The sequence below is a fragment of the Oncorhynchus keta genome, chromosome 27 (genome assembly GCF_023373465.1).
Source record: "Oncorhynchus keta strain PuntledgeMale-10-30-2019 chromosome 27, Oket_V2, whole genome shotgun sequence".
NCBI classification, from domain to species: domain Eukaryota; kingdom Metazoa; phylum Chordata; class Actinopteri; order Salmoniformes; family Salmonidae; genus Oncorhynchus; species Oncorhynchus keta.
In genome coordinates this window covers 31559019-31574342 of record NC_068447.1, presented here as the reverse complement: position 1 = coordinate 31574342, position 15324 = coordinate 31559019, and the positions used below count along the sequence as shown (strand labels likewise).

Sequence of the window (15324 nt, the reverse complement as noted above, 5' to 3'; positions counted from 1 at the left end):
AAGACATACCCAAATCTAACTGCCTGTAGCTCAGGCACAGAACCAAGGATATGCATATTAATGGTACCATTTGAAAGAAAACACTGAAGTTTGTGTAAATGTGAATTGAATGTAGGAGAATATAACACAATAGATCTGGTTTAGATAATACAATGAAAAAGAACACATGTTTTTCTTTTTATTGTTGTATCTTTAAAATTAACAAGATAAAACATACATTCAGATAGGATGGTGTGGACAATTTCAGTGAAAAACATGAGGGCAACAGTACTTATGCAAAGTTTCAGAATGATAACTTCCAAAATGAGTGTGCTACATGACACTTATCATGAAGTCACCCAGGTGTCCCACACAAGTAGCCCAAATGTATCGAAGTGGCCAAATTGGTGAAGTTATACATTTTGAATGGAATAACTATATACAAAACACCAAAATGGTTAAAACAAATATACATTTACAAAATAACACTTTCAATATTTGGAAGACCCTCAGTCCTCTACACAATATTATGCTGCTGATGCCAGGTGCCATAGCACATCCATGCCTGCAGAAATACATTTGGGCAGATGAACACCACTTGTGGCAGGAGCTGGATGAACCTGCTTCAGTGGGGGATGGACACCTTGGCACTGGGGGCTCCCATTCGGAGTCAGTGTCACTGTGAAAGAAAATGTTCAGTTAGAATAGTTTCACATATGAGCACTGTATCAACAGGTATAATAAACAGATATATGCGCAGAGAGGTTAAGCAGTTAAACAACTCCTTTGTAAGACAAATGTTTTACAATGAAACATGTATGGAAACAGGTGTATTAACACTCCTCAGTTAGAAGGCTCAAGCAAGCTAAAACCCACATGGTAGCAAAAACTAACTTGCAGCAATTGTTAACAAGTTAGAAATGATTTAAACACACTTTGCTGTAGGCTACTATTTACTACTAACAAAAAAATAATGTATGTCGTATAAAAAAGTTTCACCCCACCCAGTATTGTAATCAAAACTTGCCACAAAGCATGTACTCCTTGGCTCAGACAGTGTATTAATGTGGGCTCAATAGCATCTCATTAGTTTGCAAGATCTTGAGAATCAGCTGTAAATGTGATGGAGGAAATGCACTGTGCATGTGATGGATGAATGCACTGTTCGTGCAAAGGGTTGCAATTCCATTGAATTTGGGATAGTTTAACCAAAATATGCCACAAGACCTAGAATTGCCTCATGAGTATCCCACAAAAAAAGGTTCACTGTTATAAGCTAACTTTATTGATTCAATTCTGCAAAATTCCCAGGCTTAACTTCCCATGGAAAATTTACTGGAAATTTACCTGAAAATTTCAGACCCTTTGCAACCCTACTCAGCTTTGGGGCTTACCCAAACTTCGTGTATCTTCAAATAAAATACATCAGAACACACATCAGAATGTATAGGTTTCCTGCCTTTGTGATAATATCAAGAGCATATTCAGATTAACTTCACAGAACCAGTTAATAGGAAATATTTGCCTACCTTAGTTTTCCAAAACCTCCCACAAGACAGCCATTCCCTCATGCGTCTTCTCCCCCATTCGTATTTTGCTCTTGGTGTCTGTGCCACATCTGTGTCCTTTAGCAATCCATGACCTCACTTAGGGGACTGGGTTGAATTTAGTCGGGGGGCAATAAGTAGTCCTGATATGGTGGAGGTGTACAGGGAGGCACGGGTTGAGGTACAAATCAGGTTGTTTAAAAAAAAATCCCCACTCGCATTCTGCACTGCTGACTGCCACCAACAGGTATTTCAGTCCACCTGGAATATCTCCTTTACCATTGGTGTCCCTGTACTGTCTGTATGCCTGTATGACCGTGCATGGACTGTCAATGCCAAACCGCTGGCAGAGAGATTCTGAGGACTCTTAGTTTATTTGTCATGTCTGATGCAGAGGTGGTTACTGTACACTCCACCTGGTCTTTTGCAAGTTTCATCCCTCCAGACTTGACCAGAGCCCTACATAGTGTTTGAGTTTTGACCAGAGCCCTACATAGTGTTCTAGTTTTGACCAGAGCCCTACATAGTGTTCTAGTTTTGACCAGAGCCCTACATAGTGTTCTAGTTTTGACCACAGCCCTACATAGTGTTCTAGTGGTCCTTCTGTAGCTCAGTTGGTAGAGCATGGCGCTTGTAACGCCAGGGTAGTGGGTTCGATTCCCAGGACCACCCATACGTAGAATGTATGCACACATGACTGTAAGTCGCTTTGGATAAAAGCGTCTGCTAAATGGCATATATTATATATATTACTCCAAAATGGCAGATATTTCTTTGGCTGGATTGGGCTCTGAGCACCGTTCTCAGATTATGCTTTTTCCGTAAAGTTTTTAAAAAAATCTGACACAGTGGTTGCATTACGGAGAAGTCTATCTTTAATTCTGTGAATAACACTTGTATCTTTTATCAATGTTTATTATGAGTATTTCTGCAAAATCACCAGATGTTTTCGAATCAAAACATTACTGCATGTAACGCACCAATGTAAACTGAGATTTTTGGATATAAATATGCACATTGTTGAACAAAACATACATGTATTGTGTAACATGATGTCCTATGAGTGTCATCTGATGAAGATCATCAAAGGTTAGTGATTAATTTGATCTATATTTCTGCTTTTTGTGACTCCTATCTTTGGCTGAGAAAATGGCTGTGTTTTTTTCACTTGGCTATGACCTAACATAATCATATGTTGTGCTTTCACTGTAAAGCATTTTCAAAATCAGAGAATATGGGTAGATTAACAAGATGTTTATCTTTAATTTGCTGTATTGGACTTGTTAATGTGTGAAAGTTACATATTTCTAAAAAATATTTTTGAATTTTGCGCGCTGCCTTTTCCCCGGAATGTTGTCGAGGGGTTCTGCTAGCTAGGTTAAACCTGTTTCAAGATCAGTTACTTACCAGGCCGGCCTACCCCATAACCTGTATGTACAAAGAAGAGATCATGTCTGAAATCAGTGTGGCAGGATAGGATGATTACTCAGTAGTATCATCACACTTTTACGTTAAGGTTTTTTGGGGGGGGCCTGGAGAAATAATGAATAGACAATTGATTTAACTCTGATCACTTGTATTATAATGTTTACAGTACAAACAGTGAGACAATAAATGAATCATGCTGCGAGTGGTACCGGATCTGGGCAAATGAGTGCCAGTACAAACAAAGTCAAATATGAGAGGTGCCGGCAGATCCAGCTCAAATAAAGCACTGATTCTATGGTCTCTCCACTTCTTTTACCTTCAGGGCCGCCGAGCAGAGCGTGCCCAGTTGGCGCGGGACCTGCGCCTGATGCATGCCTACAGGGAACGCAGTAAGGCAGAAGGGATCACCCACATCCTGAGCCAGGCCATCACCATACACCACACCATCTACGCCACGCTGGGCACCGCCGAGTACCTGGAGTACGTCCTCCGCAACCCCTTCAACACCCCACAGACTGTCACCATCTATAGCGAAGACCCCGAGCTCAGGTATGCAGGGGAAGGGATGCTGGGGGGAGTGGAGCGTGTGTGTGGGGTTTGGTGTTCGTTAGAGTTTGTGTGTGCCTGGTGTTATATTGGGGGGGTTGAGAGGGAGAAATAATATTGTAAACAATTGTATTTAAGCAGGCTGCAAAATACCATCAGACTTTGTTTGTATTCAGTTTATATTAGTTTATATTCAGAATCAGACTTTGTTTATATTCCACAACACGTTTAACCAGGAGAGAACAGGTGAAGTCTTACACTGGCTATCAGTTGCCCTTGAACCAGATACATAGATAATGCTGGAGAAATACAGTCTCTCTCTCCCTCCTCCCCATAACCCATTATTTCACACGCAGACACACTAACCACCACCCACACATATCCCACTACACACACCCCACACTCCCCCACCCCCACCATCTCCCATTATGGATTCTTCTCAGATCTGCATGGTGTTGGATGGATAAGCGTCCTTCATGTTGATAAACAGAAGAGGGAGGACTGGAGGAGAGTAGCGGTGTGATGGGGGAATGAATCATTATAGCATTAGCACCGGCCAGTAGGCTCTCCGTGTCTAATTGGGGATCAGGAAACACCAGAGCTGTGCTACGGATCTGCAAGCTTTCCTATCCCTGGCTGCTTAAAGGGCTGCGTGCCAACGTTAACCACCAGATATGACACACTGCCGCTGCCGACATGTTTAACACAGAACCGGCTGCCGTCTCTCGAAGAGGTATTAGAGAGTAAAGAGTGAGACATTGAGGTCTTTTCTATCAAATCATAGATGCTTACTATTATACTATTACCCTTTTCACACGACTGAGCCAAACTGAGATGTGCTGGCCTGGTTACACATCTACAATAGTTGGAACGGAAAAATATATATCTTAGCCAGCACAGGGTGGGTCCTGTATTATTAATCATCTGTGTCATCTTTCTCTCTTCTCTTTCTCTCTCTTTCTCTTTGTGTCTCTCTCCCTCTCTCTTCTCTTTCTCTGTGTGTGTGTGTCTCTCGCTCTTTCTCTGTGTGTGTGTGTGTGTGTGTCTTGTTCTCTCTTTCTCCACTCCTGATTCCATTTCATTCCCTACTGAAGCACGCACACACGCGTACACATAATTTATTTTTAATACTTTTCGAAAAGGTGTGTGTGCGTGTGAAGTTTTGTTCTCTAATTAGCTACCAGACTGGAGAATGGGAAATTGTAGTAGTAAGAGCTCATTGAAATGGTCGACTAGCTCCAGCCTTTATTTAGAAGGTGGGGTTTTGGAGAAAATTCATACATTTTTCGTCTATTGAGAAATGTCCCTTCTCCATGCCTGGAGGTTGAGCCTTTGAAGTTAAAAGGAGACCCATTTTCCTTTATGTATTTGTGCATTAAATTTGTGTACTCAAAGAAAATAACTTCTCTATACCGCCCAGTCTATGTTACTTTTTTGTTCCCCAAGATCTCTCCCCGGGAATCCATTTTCGTGAAGAGGTTTGAAGATTTACAATGACTTGCCTACCGTTTACCAATCATGCCGTATATAATTGAAAGAAGAGCAGTGTACCGATAAACGGTTGGCCTTTGGAGGTGTGACCGACTGCTGACCAGCAAGGATGCTCCTCTCGCTCTCTTCTTTCTTCTTCTCATCTCTCTGTCTCTCCTTTATCTTACCTTTCCATCTCTCTCTCTCCCTATATTCTTCTCTCCTCCCCCCATCCCTTTCTCTTTTAACAGTGTTCTCTCTCACTCCCCTTTGTCTGTTCAGTGTCATAACGGACTGTGACGAGTGGAGGTATTTCAAGACACTGACCAAAACCTTAACCCCCCTGGAGGAGGGCATGTTCCACCTCAAAGAGGGCACGCTTGCCCCCCAGGTGTACCTGCGGCCCAAGGAGAGTGTGCACGTCCCCCTCAAATACCAGACCTTCGTCTCAGACAACTCTGTGGTTCCCCAGGTAACCTAATGTGTCGCCATGACAACCCCGACAGTCAGACGTTAGAACACAGGCTTTAGTTCATCAGTTCGCCCAGGGATATTAGCCAGAGCCTGACTTCTATTACTAGGGTGAGAAAATGCAAATATAGGGTAAATATAATAGGATTAATGCCATGTGATTGGGTTAACGTCATTGGGCGTTTAGGTTAACAATACCAAGTTAGAGTTTCTCTTGTCCGCACATCTTATCGGCTACTACGTCTTTCTCTGTCCCTACAGATTGTACACTGGTGCTTTACAGTTTTATAACCTGCTATACATTCCCAGTTGCCTTGGTCGATTTAAAAGATGTATACATGTATTATTTATGTGTTTGTTTATCTACGTCTTGCAGGGGCCGAGTCTCATACCCAGTGGCAGAAGTACTCAGGTGGCCAAGAAACATCTGTCCAATACTGTGCTGGCCAAGTCAATCAAGGTATACATGGACAACCCAACCTCTGGATAAAAACATGTCCAGGGTTTGTTTTTTTGCATTGGGATGAATGTGGTCTCTGTTTTAAAGGATTTCCAGTGTGCCGTGTGAGGGAATATTGTCTGTGCCTTAGAGTGCCATATGATAATTATTTATATTCACTGTTTATTTCCTTTTGTATAGTTGAAGAATCCTATTTCGTGTCTCTGGAGGCTGGAAATATGCTAGCTAGTGTTTGTATGTGTGATGCGTCACAGATGTTCGCTTCCCATGATTATAAATAAACCTCTCACAAACTAGATTATTTATAAACCTTGTCAATCTTGAGTTTGAACTTGTTTTAGAGATACATCTCCGACTTTACCTGTATTCCTGCCTTCCTCAATTAAGTTTAGTTAAGCCTGGTTTAGTGTTTACCACATGGTGTCCATCAAATGTTTATTTGGTCTCACTTTAAAGTACTGTAAGTGTCTCAAATACCTATGTGTTTACATGGTACTGTAGTTCCATAGACACTCGCATTGTTATAACAGTGTGGGACAAATAGGTTTTGCTGCACTTGATTGCCTGACGCAGTGGAATAAATGGAATAGTGCAAACCCTGTCATTGGGCACTCCATGCACACTCAACCAAATGCTCAACGTTTTTGGATAATAACTAAGGTAACACTACTAAAAACATGCAAGTATATAATGCTTTATTACTGTCTTGTGCCAACAACCCTCTTTTGACCTACACTATCAATTCTGAAATCGGCTGGACTTATGCTCAATAGTACCTGCTAAACACGTTATGATAACATATGAGAACCCAATCTATCATCACATTCAGTATATTGTTAAAGCGAGACTCTCAAACACAGTCAAGCCTGACTTTAAACACATTGTGTGCCCCCGATTACCTACAGGCCCAAGTTTCTGTCCCCCTTTGATGATGCGTCTGAAAGTGCTGTGGTTTGTGTTAGTGTTGGCCTGCTGACAGCTGTTGGGGTTGTGTGTCAGTTTCACTGGGACAGTGGGTTAAATGGAAACTGACCTCTGACAGACATAAATCCTTCTCACAGCAGCAGTACAGTGTGTGTGCATGCATGTGTGATAATGCAAATGAGAGGTCCTGTCTTTGCACTCTATAACAATTTGTATCAATACCAGACTTGGGTTCAAATAGTATATGTTTTAAGTTTATTGTAACTGTATCAAGACTGCTATACATAAAGCATCCTCCTCTACCTTAAATTGCTCTTACCTTGAGTTGTCTATGTGGGCCAGTAGTGACAGCATCCACGATAATCCGTTGTTTACTATCGCTACAGACAGCAGTAAGCATTATTATTTTTCAATATGAAATCTCCACTTTCCTTTGTCGTCCACCCTTCCCTCTCCCCAACCCTACTCGCAGGTGACATTCAGGGCAGAGGATGATAAGCCGCTGGCCATCTGCCAGGTGAGCGTGGAGCCCACGCCTCACGTCATTGACCAGACATTCCGCTTCTACCAGCCAGAGTTGTCCTTTCTGAAGAAGGCCCTGCGCCTTTCCTCCTGGGAGAGAACGCCAGGTGCCCACTATTAGCCCCATTAGCCTAGCTACACACACAAATAGACAGACATGCTAACACACACACAATGCAATTGCAGACACTCACACATACTGTACATACACACACACACAAACACAGAGAAAGAGATGCAGTCACAGACATACACACAAACACACACAAACGCACACACACACTCGTCACCAGTTGTCCACTAAATGCTCAGTTTGTTCTCTCTCCCTCTCTTTTATCCCCCTCTATCTCTCTCCCTCTCCAATGTTCTCTCTCTTTCTCTGTCTGGCGTGTTGGCCCGGCCGGGGCCACCAGTTGGAGACACAGATGCTGGGTCTCAGATCTCAGTGCGCTGCAGTGACCCCAACGTCATCTGTGAAACAAAGATGTTGGTAAGAGAATGAATGGAGTAATTTGCTCTGATAATCGGGCCAGCACTGAAACTGGGGTGTGTGAGTTAATTACGACGGCAGCTTTCACTCCATTTCCCGAGGGTAACCTCAGGGGGTTCACATTTCTATCTATCCCAGCACTAATCATCTGTTCACCGAGCCCTTGATTAGTTTAATCTAAATTGTTAGTGTTGGGATGAAACGGAAAGGTGTTCCCCGAGGAATGGATACTAAATTATGGAACTGATTTGCTAAGGAAAACTAAAATGTGCAAGGTTTCAGAATTCAAAAAGAGGCTAACTGCTGTGTTTCGAAGACATTTGTAATTGCATAACATGGGTATCGGCCACTGAAAACATTCCACGAAAGAGTGGATTTCCACTAAATGCTTCAGTAAACCTCAATGTGATTTCTCTTTGACAGGCACAAGGGGAGCCTCAAGATGTGTATTTAAAAGTGCCGGGCAGTCCGAGCCCGCAAATCCGAAAGTTCTTTGTCACAGTGTTCACGTATGTATCCTACATAAGCACACACACACGACACATGCACACATAGATGCACTACACGTCGACACCTGCTCGCTGAACATCTCATGACAAAAATTATGGGCATTAGTATGGAGTTGGTCCCCCCTTTGCTGCTATAACAGCCTCCATTCTTCTGGGAAGGCTTTCCACTAGATGTCGGAACATTGCTGCGGGGACTTGTTTCCATTCAGCCTCGAGCATTAGTGAGGTCGGGCACTGATGTTGGACGATTAGGCCTGGCTTGCAGTTGGCGTTCCAATTCATCCCAATGTGTTCGATGCGGTTGAGGGCAGGGCTCTGTGCAGGTCAGTCAAGTTCTTCCACACCGGTCTCCACAAACCATTTCTGTATGGACCTCGCTTTGTGCACAGGAGCATTGTCACGCTGAAACAGGAAAGGGCCTTCCCCAAACTGTTTCCACAAACGTAGAAGCACAGAATTGTCTAGAATTCATACATTGTCATTGTATGCTGAAGATGGCCCTTCAATGGAACGAAGGGGCCTAGCCCGAACCATGAAAAACAGTCCCCGACCATTATTCCTCCCCCACCATACACTATATATACAAAAGTATATGGACACATTCACTCTGCGGTCCAACTCGTCCCAAACCATCTCAATTAGGTTGAGGCCAGGTAATTGTGGAGGCCGGGTCATCTGATGCAGCACGCGATCACTCTCCTTCTTGTTCAAATAGCCCTTACAGAACCTGAAGGTGTGAGGGGTCATTGTCCTGTTGAAAAATAAATGATAATACCACTAAGCGCAAAACAGATGGGATGGCGTATCGCTGCAGAATGCTATTGTAGCCATGCTGGTTAAGTGTGCCTTGAATTCTAAATAAATCACAGACAGTGTAACCAGCAAATCACCCCCACACCATCACACTTCCTCTTCCATGCTTCACGGTGGGAACCACATGTGCAGAAATCATTCGTTCACCACCTCTGTCTCACAAAAACACAGCGGTTGGAACCAAAAACTCAAATTTGGACTCATCAAACCAAAGGACAGATTTCCACCAGTCTAATGTCCATTGCTCATGTTTCTTGGCCCAAGCAAGTCTCTTCTTATTATTGGTGTCCTTTAGTAGTGGTTTCTTTGCAGCAATTTGACCATGAATGCCTGATTCACGCAGTCTGCTCTGAACAGTTGATGTTGAGATGTGTCTGTTACTTGAACTCTGTGAAGCATTTATTTGGGCTTCGATCTGTGTTGCAGTTAACTCTAATGAACTTATCCTCATGAGAGCCAGTTTCATCATAGCACTTAATGGTTATTGTGTTTGCACTTGAAGAAACTTTCAAAGTCCTTGAAATGTTCCGTATTGACTGACCTTCATGTCTTAAAGTAATGATGGACTGTTGTTTCTCTTTGCTTGTTTGAGCTGTATAATATGGACTTGGTCTGTTACAAAATAGGGTTATCTTCTGTATACCACCCATAACTTGTCATAACACAACTGATTGGCTCAGACGCATTAAGAAGGAAAGAAATTCCACAAATGAACTTTTAACAAGGCACACCTGTTAACTGAAATGCATTCCACCTCATGAGCTGGTTAAGAGAATGCCAAGAGTGTGCAAAGCTGTCATCAAGGCAATGGGTGGCTAGTTTAAATGGTTTTTACTACATGATTCCATGTGTTTTTTCATAGTTTTGATGTCTTCACTATTATTATTCAATGTAGAAAATAGTAAAAAATAAAGAAAAACCCTGGACTGGGTAGGTATGTCCTAACTTTTGACTGGTACTGTATCTGTCATTCTCATTGAAAGCAAGTCTAAGGAGCTGTATATATGTTCTATGTGCACTATTTCTATGCTTCCCATGAAGTTTCATTTTTGCATCTCTTAATTTCATTTTTTTTACACCAGCTTCAAACAGCTGAAAATAAAATATTTTGGGTTATGGAAAATAACAGCGGTTTAGATGGTACAATGATTCTTTACTCTATACTTCCTTGTTTTGTCAAATAAACTGAAATGAGGCAAACCATTTAGAATTGTTCAACCAGGAAATGGTAGAGTGATTTCTACATAGTGCATCTTTAATAATTAAAATGTTAAGTTATTAGTTCAGATGCACATGAAACTGGCATGCGAGATAGCAAACTACCGGTAGCTAATTACTGTAGCTGGCTAATTAAGTTGATCATAATTTGTGACACACCCAGTTTTATTTTGTTTTAGTCCACACAACATGTCACCACTAGTAAGCATCTGATGAACAGCAGGGGAAACAAAGTGTTGCTGACAGCCGTAGAGCTGGGCTTTTTTTGTCCTACCAGGTCTGTGAGAAAGTTCTAGCTCGTGCATCCCTGTATCCTTCGACTGTTGTCCGTTTACGTTGTGCATTGACTTGAACCCCCCCCAGCCACATAACAAGCAATGTAAAAGCTGGCAATACAATCCGAGCACTGGGCACCAGGCTGCTGCTGGCAGAGTAGTACTGAACAGCTTATTTTGAACAATATATTTTTGAAACAATAAAATGTACACACATTTACCACACTTTTATGAGCATTTTAAGCATAATGGATCTATATAAATTGTACAAATAATACATTTGTACTATTTGTTTTATACATTTTTGGACCAATCGCGTCGCCGCCCCTAATGCCCTAATAAATGGTTCGCTACTGACACACACACACACCCCATCCTACCCTTCCCAGTGTGGATGAAACTGATGGCCGTTGGTTCCGGCGATGATCCTCTGATTAGATTGCTCATGCGGGGCCTTAATCTCATTGATTTAATCAGTATGTCGGATTCACCGGGCTGATTGCTTCACATGGCAGAATCCATTTTCCTCATCAATCTCCTAACAGGCTGACTTCTGTCTTCTCCCCGGCCTGTAATCTCAGGGGAGGGATGATTAGGCTTAAGGGGCATCCTTTGACCTCCAAAGCCACAGCTCATTCTGGAATCACCATTATTAGAGTCAACTGGAACTCGACGCAATGAAAATGATTCCTATGATATCTCCTAGCCCGGGGCTGCATCACAAATCACACCCCGTTCCTTATATAGTTTACCACTTTCGACCAAGGCCCATAGAGCTCTGGTTAAAAGTAGTGCACTTTATAGGGAATAGGGTGCCATTTGGGATGTAGCCCCCGCTATCAGACGAGGTGCTCAAAAATGAATAAAATGTTGATGTCTCTTATCGCCACAGAGATAAATCACCTCATCATTAGTTCCGCCCCTCCTTCTCTCATTATGAGTCGCTCTGAGACCTAATTGTTTTCTCGTCTGATGTCTCCATAGTGATAAGTGGCTGGCGGTGCCCGCCCAAGTCTGGCAAGTATATGTGCACTTCCTGCAACGGGTGGATATCAGCTGTGTGACTGGCCAGCGGACCTGTCAATCACTGCTGATACGGGGCACCCAAGCCACCCGGAAGGTCCGGTGTTACACCTCGCACCCACAGGAGCTCAAGGTACAACTGGCTGCCCGGTGTCTCTCTGCCACCCTGGTTGATAAAGTTAGGCTGTGTGTCCAAAATTGCACCCTATTCACTCCATAGTGGCCTACTTTTGACTAGAACCCTATGGGCTGTTGTCAGAATGGAATACAGTCATGCTCACTGTAGAGAACGATATGTACGTTTTATATGTTTTCACCAAAGATAAATATTTAATGAATAGAGGCTGGCTTTAGTCTATATTTCAAAGACTATATTTGAATGGATTATTTTCTTGCTCTTAGCAGGTAATCTGACTGTAGTATGTATTGTTACATGAGTGAGAGTCCTACAAAGGCTGTTGAACCCATCGAGCAGGTTCTGTGTTTTGAGCGGGTTGAATGGGAGCAATGTTCCTCTCTCTCCCCATCTCACCCCCCTTTCCCTCCTTCTCTCTCCCTCCCTCATCCCCTCTCCCAGGTGGACCCAGCGGAGGTGTTTGTCCTCCTCCCGGGTGTGGTACAGGACCTGCAGCTGTGTGTGTGTCCGTTGCGGGCGGGCAGCCGCTTCTGCTACCTCACCGTGGTGGACGTGGAGCAACACACGCTGGTGTCCTGCTGGCTCCTCAGCCTCACCTGTCGCCTGCCCATCCTCTCCAAGGTGAATCCACCCACTGAAGCTCTGTCTTTCTGCTCTCTCTCTCTCTCTCTCGCTCTCGCTCTCTCGCTCTCTCGCTCTCTCTCTCGCTCTCTCTCGCTCTCTCTCGCTCTCTCTCGCTCTCTCTCGCTCTCTCTCGCTCTCTCTCTCTCTCTCTCTCTCTCTCTCTCTCTCTCTCTCTCTCGCTCTCTCGCTCTCTCGCTCTGTCTCTGTCTCTCTCGCTCTGTCTCTCTCTCGCTCTGTCTCTCTCTCGCTCTGTCTCTCTCTCTCTCTCTCTCTCTCGCTCTCTCTCGCTCTCTCTGTCTCTCTCTCGCTCTGTCTCTCTCTCGCTCTGTCTCTCTCTCTGTCTCTCTCTCTGTCTCTCTCTCTGTCTCTCTCTCTGTCTCTCTCTCTGTCTCTCTCTCTGTCTCTCTCTCTGTCTCTCTCTGTCTGTCTCTCTCTCTCTCTCTCTCTCTCTCTCTCTCTCTCTCTCTCTCTCTCTCTCTCTCTCTGTCTCTGTCTCTGTCTCTGTCTCTCTCACTCTCGCTCTCTCTCTCGCTCTCTCTTTTTCTCTCTGTCTCGCTCTCTCTTTTTCTCTCTGTCTCTCTCTCTCTTTTTCTCTCTGTCTCTTGCTCTCTTTGGCTTTCTCCCATACATAGTCTTTCATTCTGTCTTTCTCACATAGACACTTATTCACACTCACACACACTGACATATGGACCTATTACACACACACTCACTCAGACGCTTGCACTGCGGCTCAAAGCAGGATAATGTGTCCCCAAAAAATGCTCAATAGAGGACACCTGCAGTTTAAGGAGAGCGAGATAAAGAGAGGGAGGGAGAGAGAGGAAGAGGGAGCGAGAGGGATTCCTGGCAACGGAGATGTCTGGATTGCGTCCCAAATGGCAACCCTATATTCTACTACATAGTGCACTACTTTTAACCAGAGCACCGTGGGTCCTGGCCAAAAGTAGTGCACACCTGGCCGAAAGTAGTGCACTATATAGGGAATACGGTGGCATTTGGAATTTGTGCCATGCTCTTTAAAGGTGTCTCCTGTAGTTTGGCTGTAATAACCTTAGCATACAGTATCTCCTAGATGGGTAGTGAAACTGTCTGAACGATTGAATGGCGCAGTGCAGTCTCACAAAGACGTGTGCAATGCAGTGGAACCCTTATTCCCCTTATGATGTCACGATGACAAGAAACACACCCAAAATAACATGATTTGGTTTCTCTCCACTGTTATGATCCTCTGCTAAATTATGAATGAAGAGACTGTTTATGTGAGATCTTTGTGGAGCTCACAGAAACAGTATCATATGTTTTTGGTGCGTCTGTGAGATTGTACAAATTTATATGCACATAATGTTATGTGACTTTGATCCTCAATGGTTCTGACAGTGTTTTATCTCTCTGTATTGTCAATCTGGGCACCTTCTTCTAAACATTGATATAATCACCTAAGTGATTTTAGATTCACAATCTGATAGTGTGCCCCGTCTCCTTTATCTCTCAGGGGCGAAAGATGAACAGATAAGGTTTCATATTCATTAGTGCACGCGTAGAAAAAAGTTTAGCAACGGAAAAGGAAAACAAGCGTTTCTTATTGGTTATGTCCATCCCTGTTTCAGTCCATTTTGTTCAGTTCGGTGCCTAATGAGTAAGACTCTGTTTCATCCATACCAGCTATTTGCTTCAAATGTCATGTGTCTTTCTGTTGCATTCTACATTGATATGAATTATTTTGCACCATTTGGATTTGTCTCTTGTCTCGTATTTGATTTTTTCTTCTTCTTTACAGACAGATCTAAAGTCATTTTTTCCCTGTTTTTTTCCCCCTAATGGTTGAGTTTAGGATCTGATCAAAACTAAACTGACCCTAGACCTGTTTCTCAGGGCTTGTTTCTACTAGGAGTGTTGTGTGTTTCTATCATTTAGTTTCTCCCACAGACTTGATCTAAGGTCTGTTTTTTATTCCCCCTTAATGGTTAAGGATACAATTCCGAGGAGGCTTAACTGATCTTAACTGATATCTCTCTTCTGGCAGGCTTTTGAAATGTGTGCACCTGTGGGAGGGGGTCGGGGGAGCACACGGAAGATCACTTACACCAACCCCTACCCCACCAGCCGTGTCCTCCTGCTACGGTCAGACCACCCTGACCTTCTCCAGTTTAAAGAGGACAGTTTTGAGGTGAGCACCACTACAAAGCACAACACTGCCCTCTGGTCATGTCTCTGTTCAAACTGACATTTAATGAGGAACGGAGGGAGGGAGAGCAACAGGGAGAGAGAGGAAAAGAGAGCGAGAGAGAGGGGGGGGACCATCCTTTTCTATTTTCAAACATGAATCGGGTGTCGTATTGGACCTGGACCGTATTCATTACTGACACTGGAAATAACTTCTGCCCCTCTGTAGTTATTGGCTCTGGGACAGACAAGTGACACTAACAAGTTGTTAGTTTATGTGTTTACGGACATATTTCATCTCTCCATATCCCAATCTGTTGTCCCCACTTTCTTCAAGATGTCCACTATTGTTCCTGTACCCAAGAAAGCGAAGGTAACTGAACTAAATGATTATCGCCTCTTAGCACTCACTTCTGTCATTATGAAGTGCTACAATTCGCCCCAACAGATCCACGGACGACGCAATCTCCATTGTTCTTCACACTGCCCTATCCCACCTGGAAAAGAGAAATATGTACAGTTTGTAAGAATGCTGTTCATCAACTACAGCTCACCCTGCAAGCTCATCACTAAGCTCAGGGCCCTGGGTCTGAAACCCTCCCTGTGCAACTGGGTCCTGGACTTCCTGACGTGCCGACCCCAAGTGGTGAAGGTAGGCAACAACACCTCTGCCACTCTGATCCTCAACATGGGGGCCACTGAAGGGTGCGTACTCAGCCCCCT

At 43.6% G+C, this 15324-nt stretch overlaps 1 protein-coding gene across 4 annotated transcripts in view; it reads left to right on the top strand.

Annotated features, from left to right (window-relative positions):
• The window catches only part of LOC118359804 (nephrocystin-4), a 200638-nt gene that overhangs the window by 173264 nt on the left and 12050 nt on the right, over nt 1-15324 (top strand). For all 4 annotated transcript variants that reach the window (XM_052482158.1, XM_052482160.1, XM_052482159.1 and 1 more), the window contains 9 exons: nt 3277-3503; nt 5253-5442; nt 5818-5901; nt 7298-7454; nt 7761-7837; nt 8261-8346; nt 11637-11808; nt 12253-12432; nt 14462-14605. In XM_052482158.1, the coding sequence (XP_052338118.1) occupies nt 3277-3503; nt 5253-5442; nt 5818-5901; nt 7298-7454; nt 7761-7837; nt 8261-8346; nt 11637-11808; nt 12253-12432; nt 14462-14605 (1317 nt within the window). The remainder of the gene's footprint in view (nt 1-3276; nt 3504-5252; nt 5443-5817; nt 5902-7297; nt 7455-7760; nt 7838-8260; nt 8347-11636; nt 11809-12252; nt 12433-14461; nt 14606-15324) is intronic.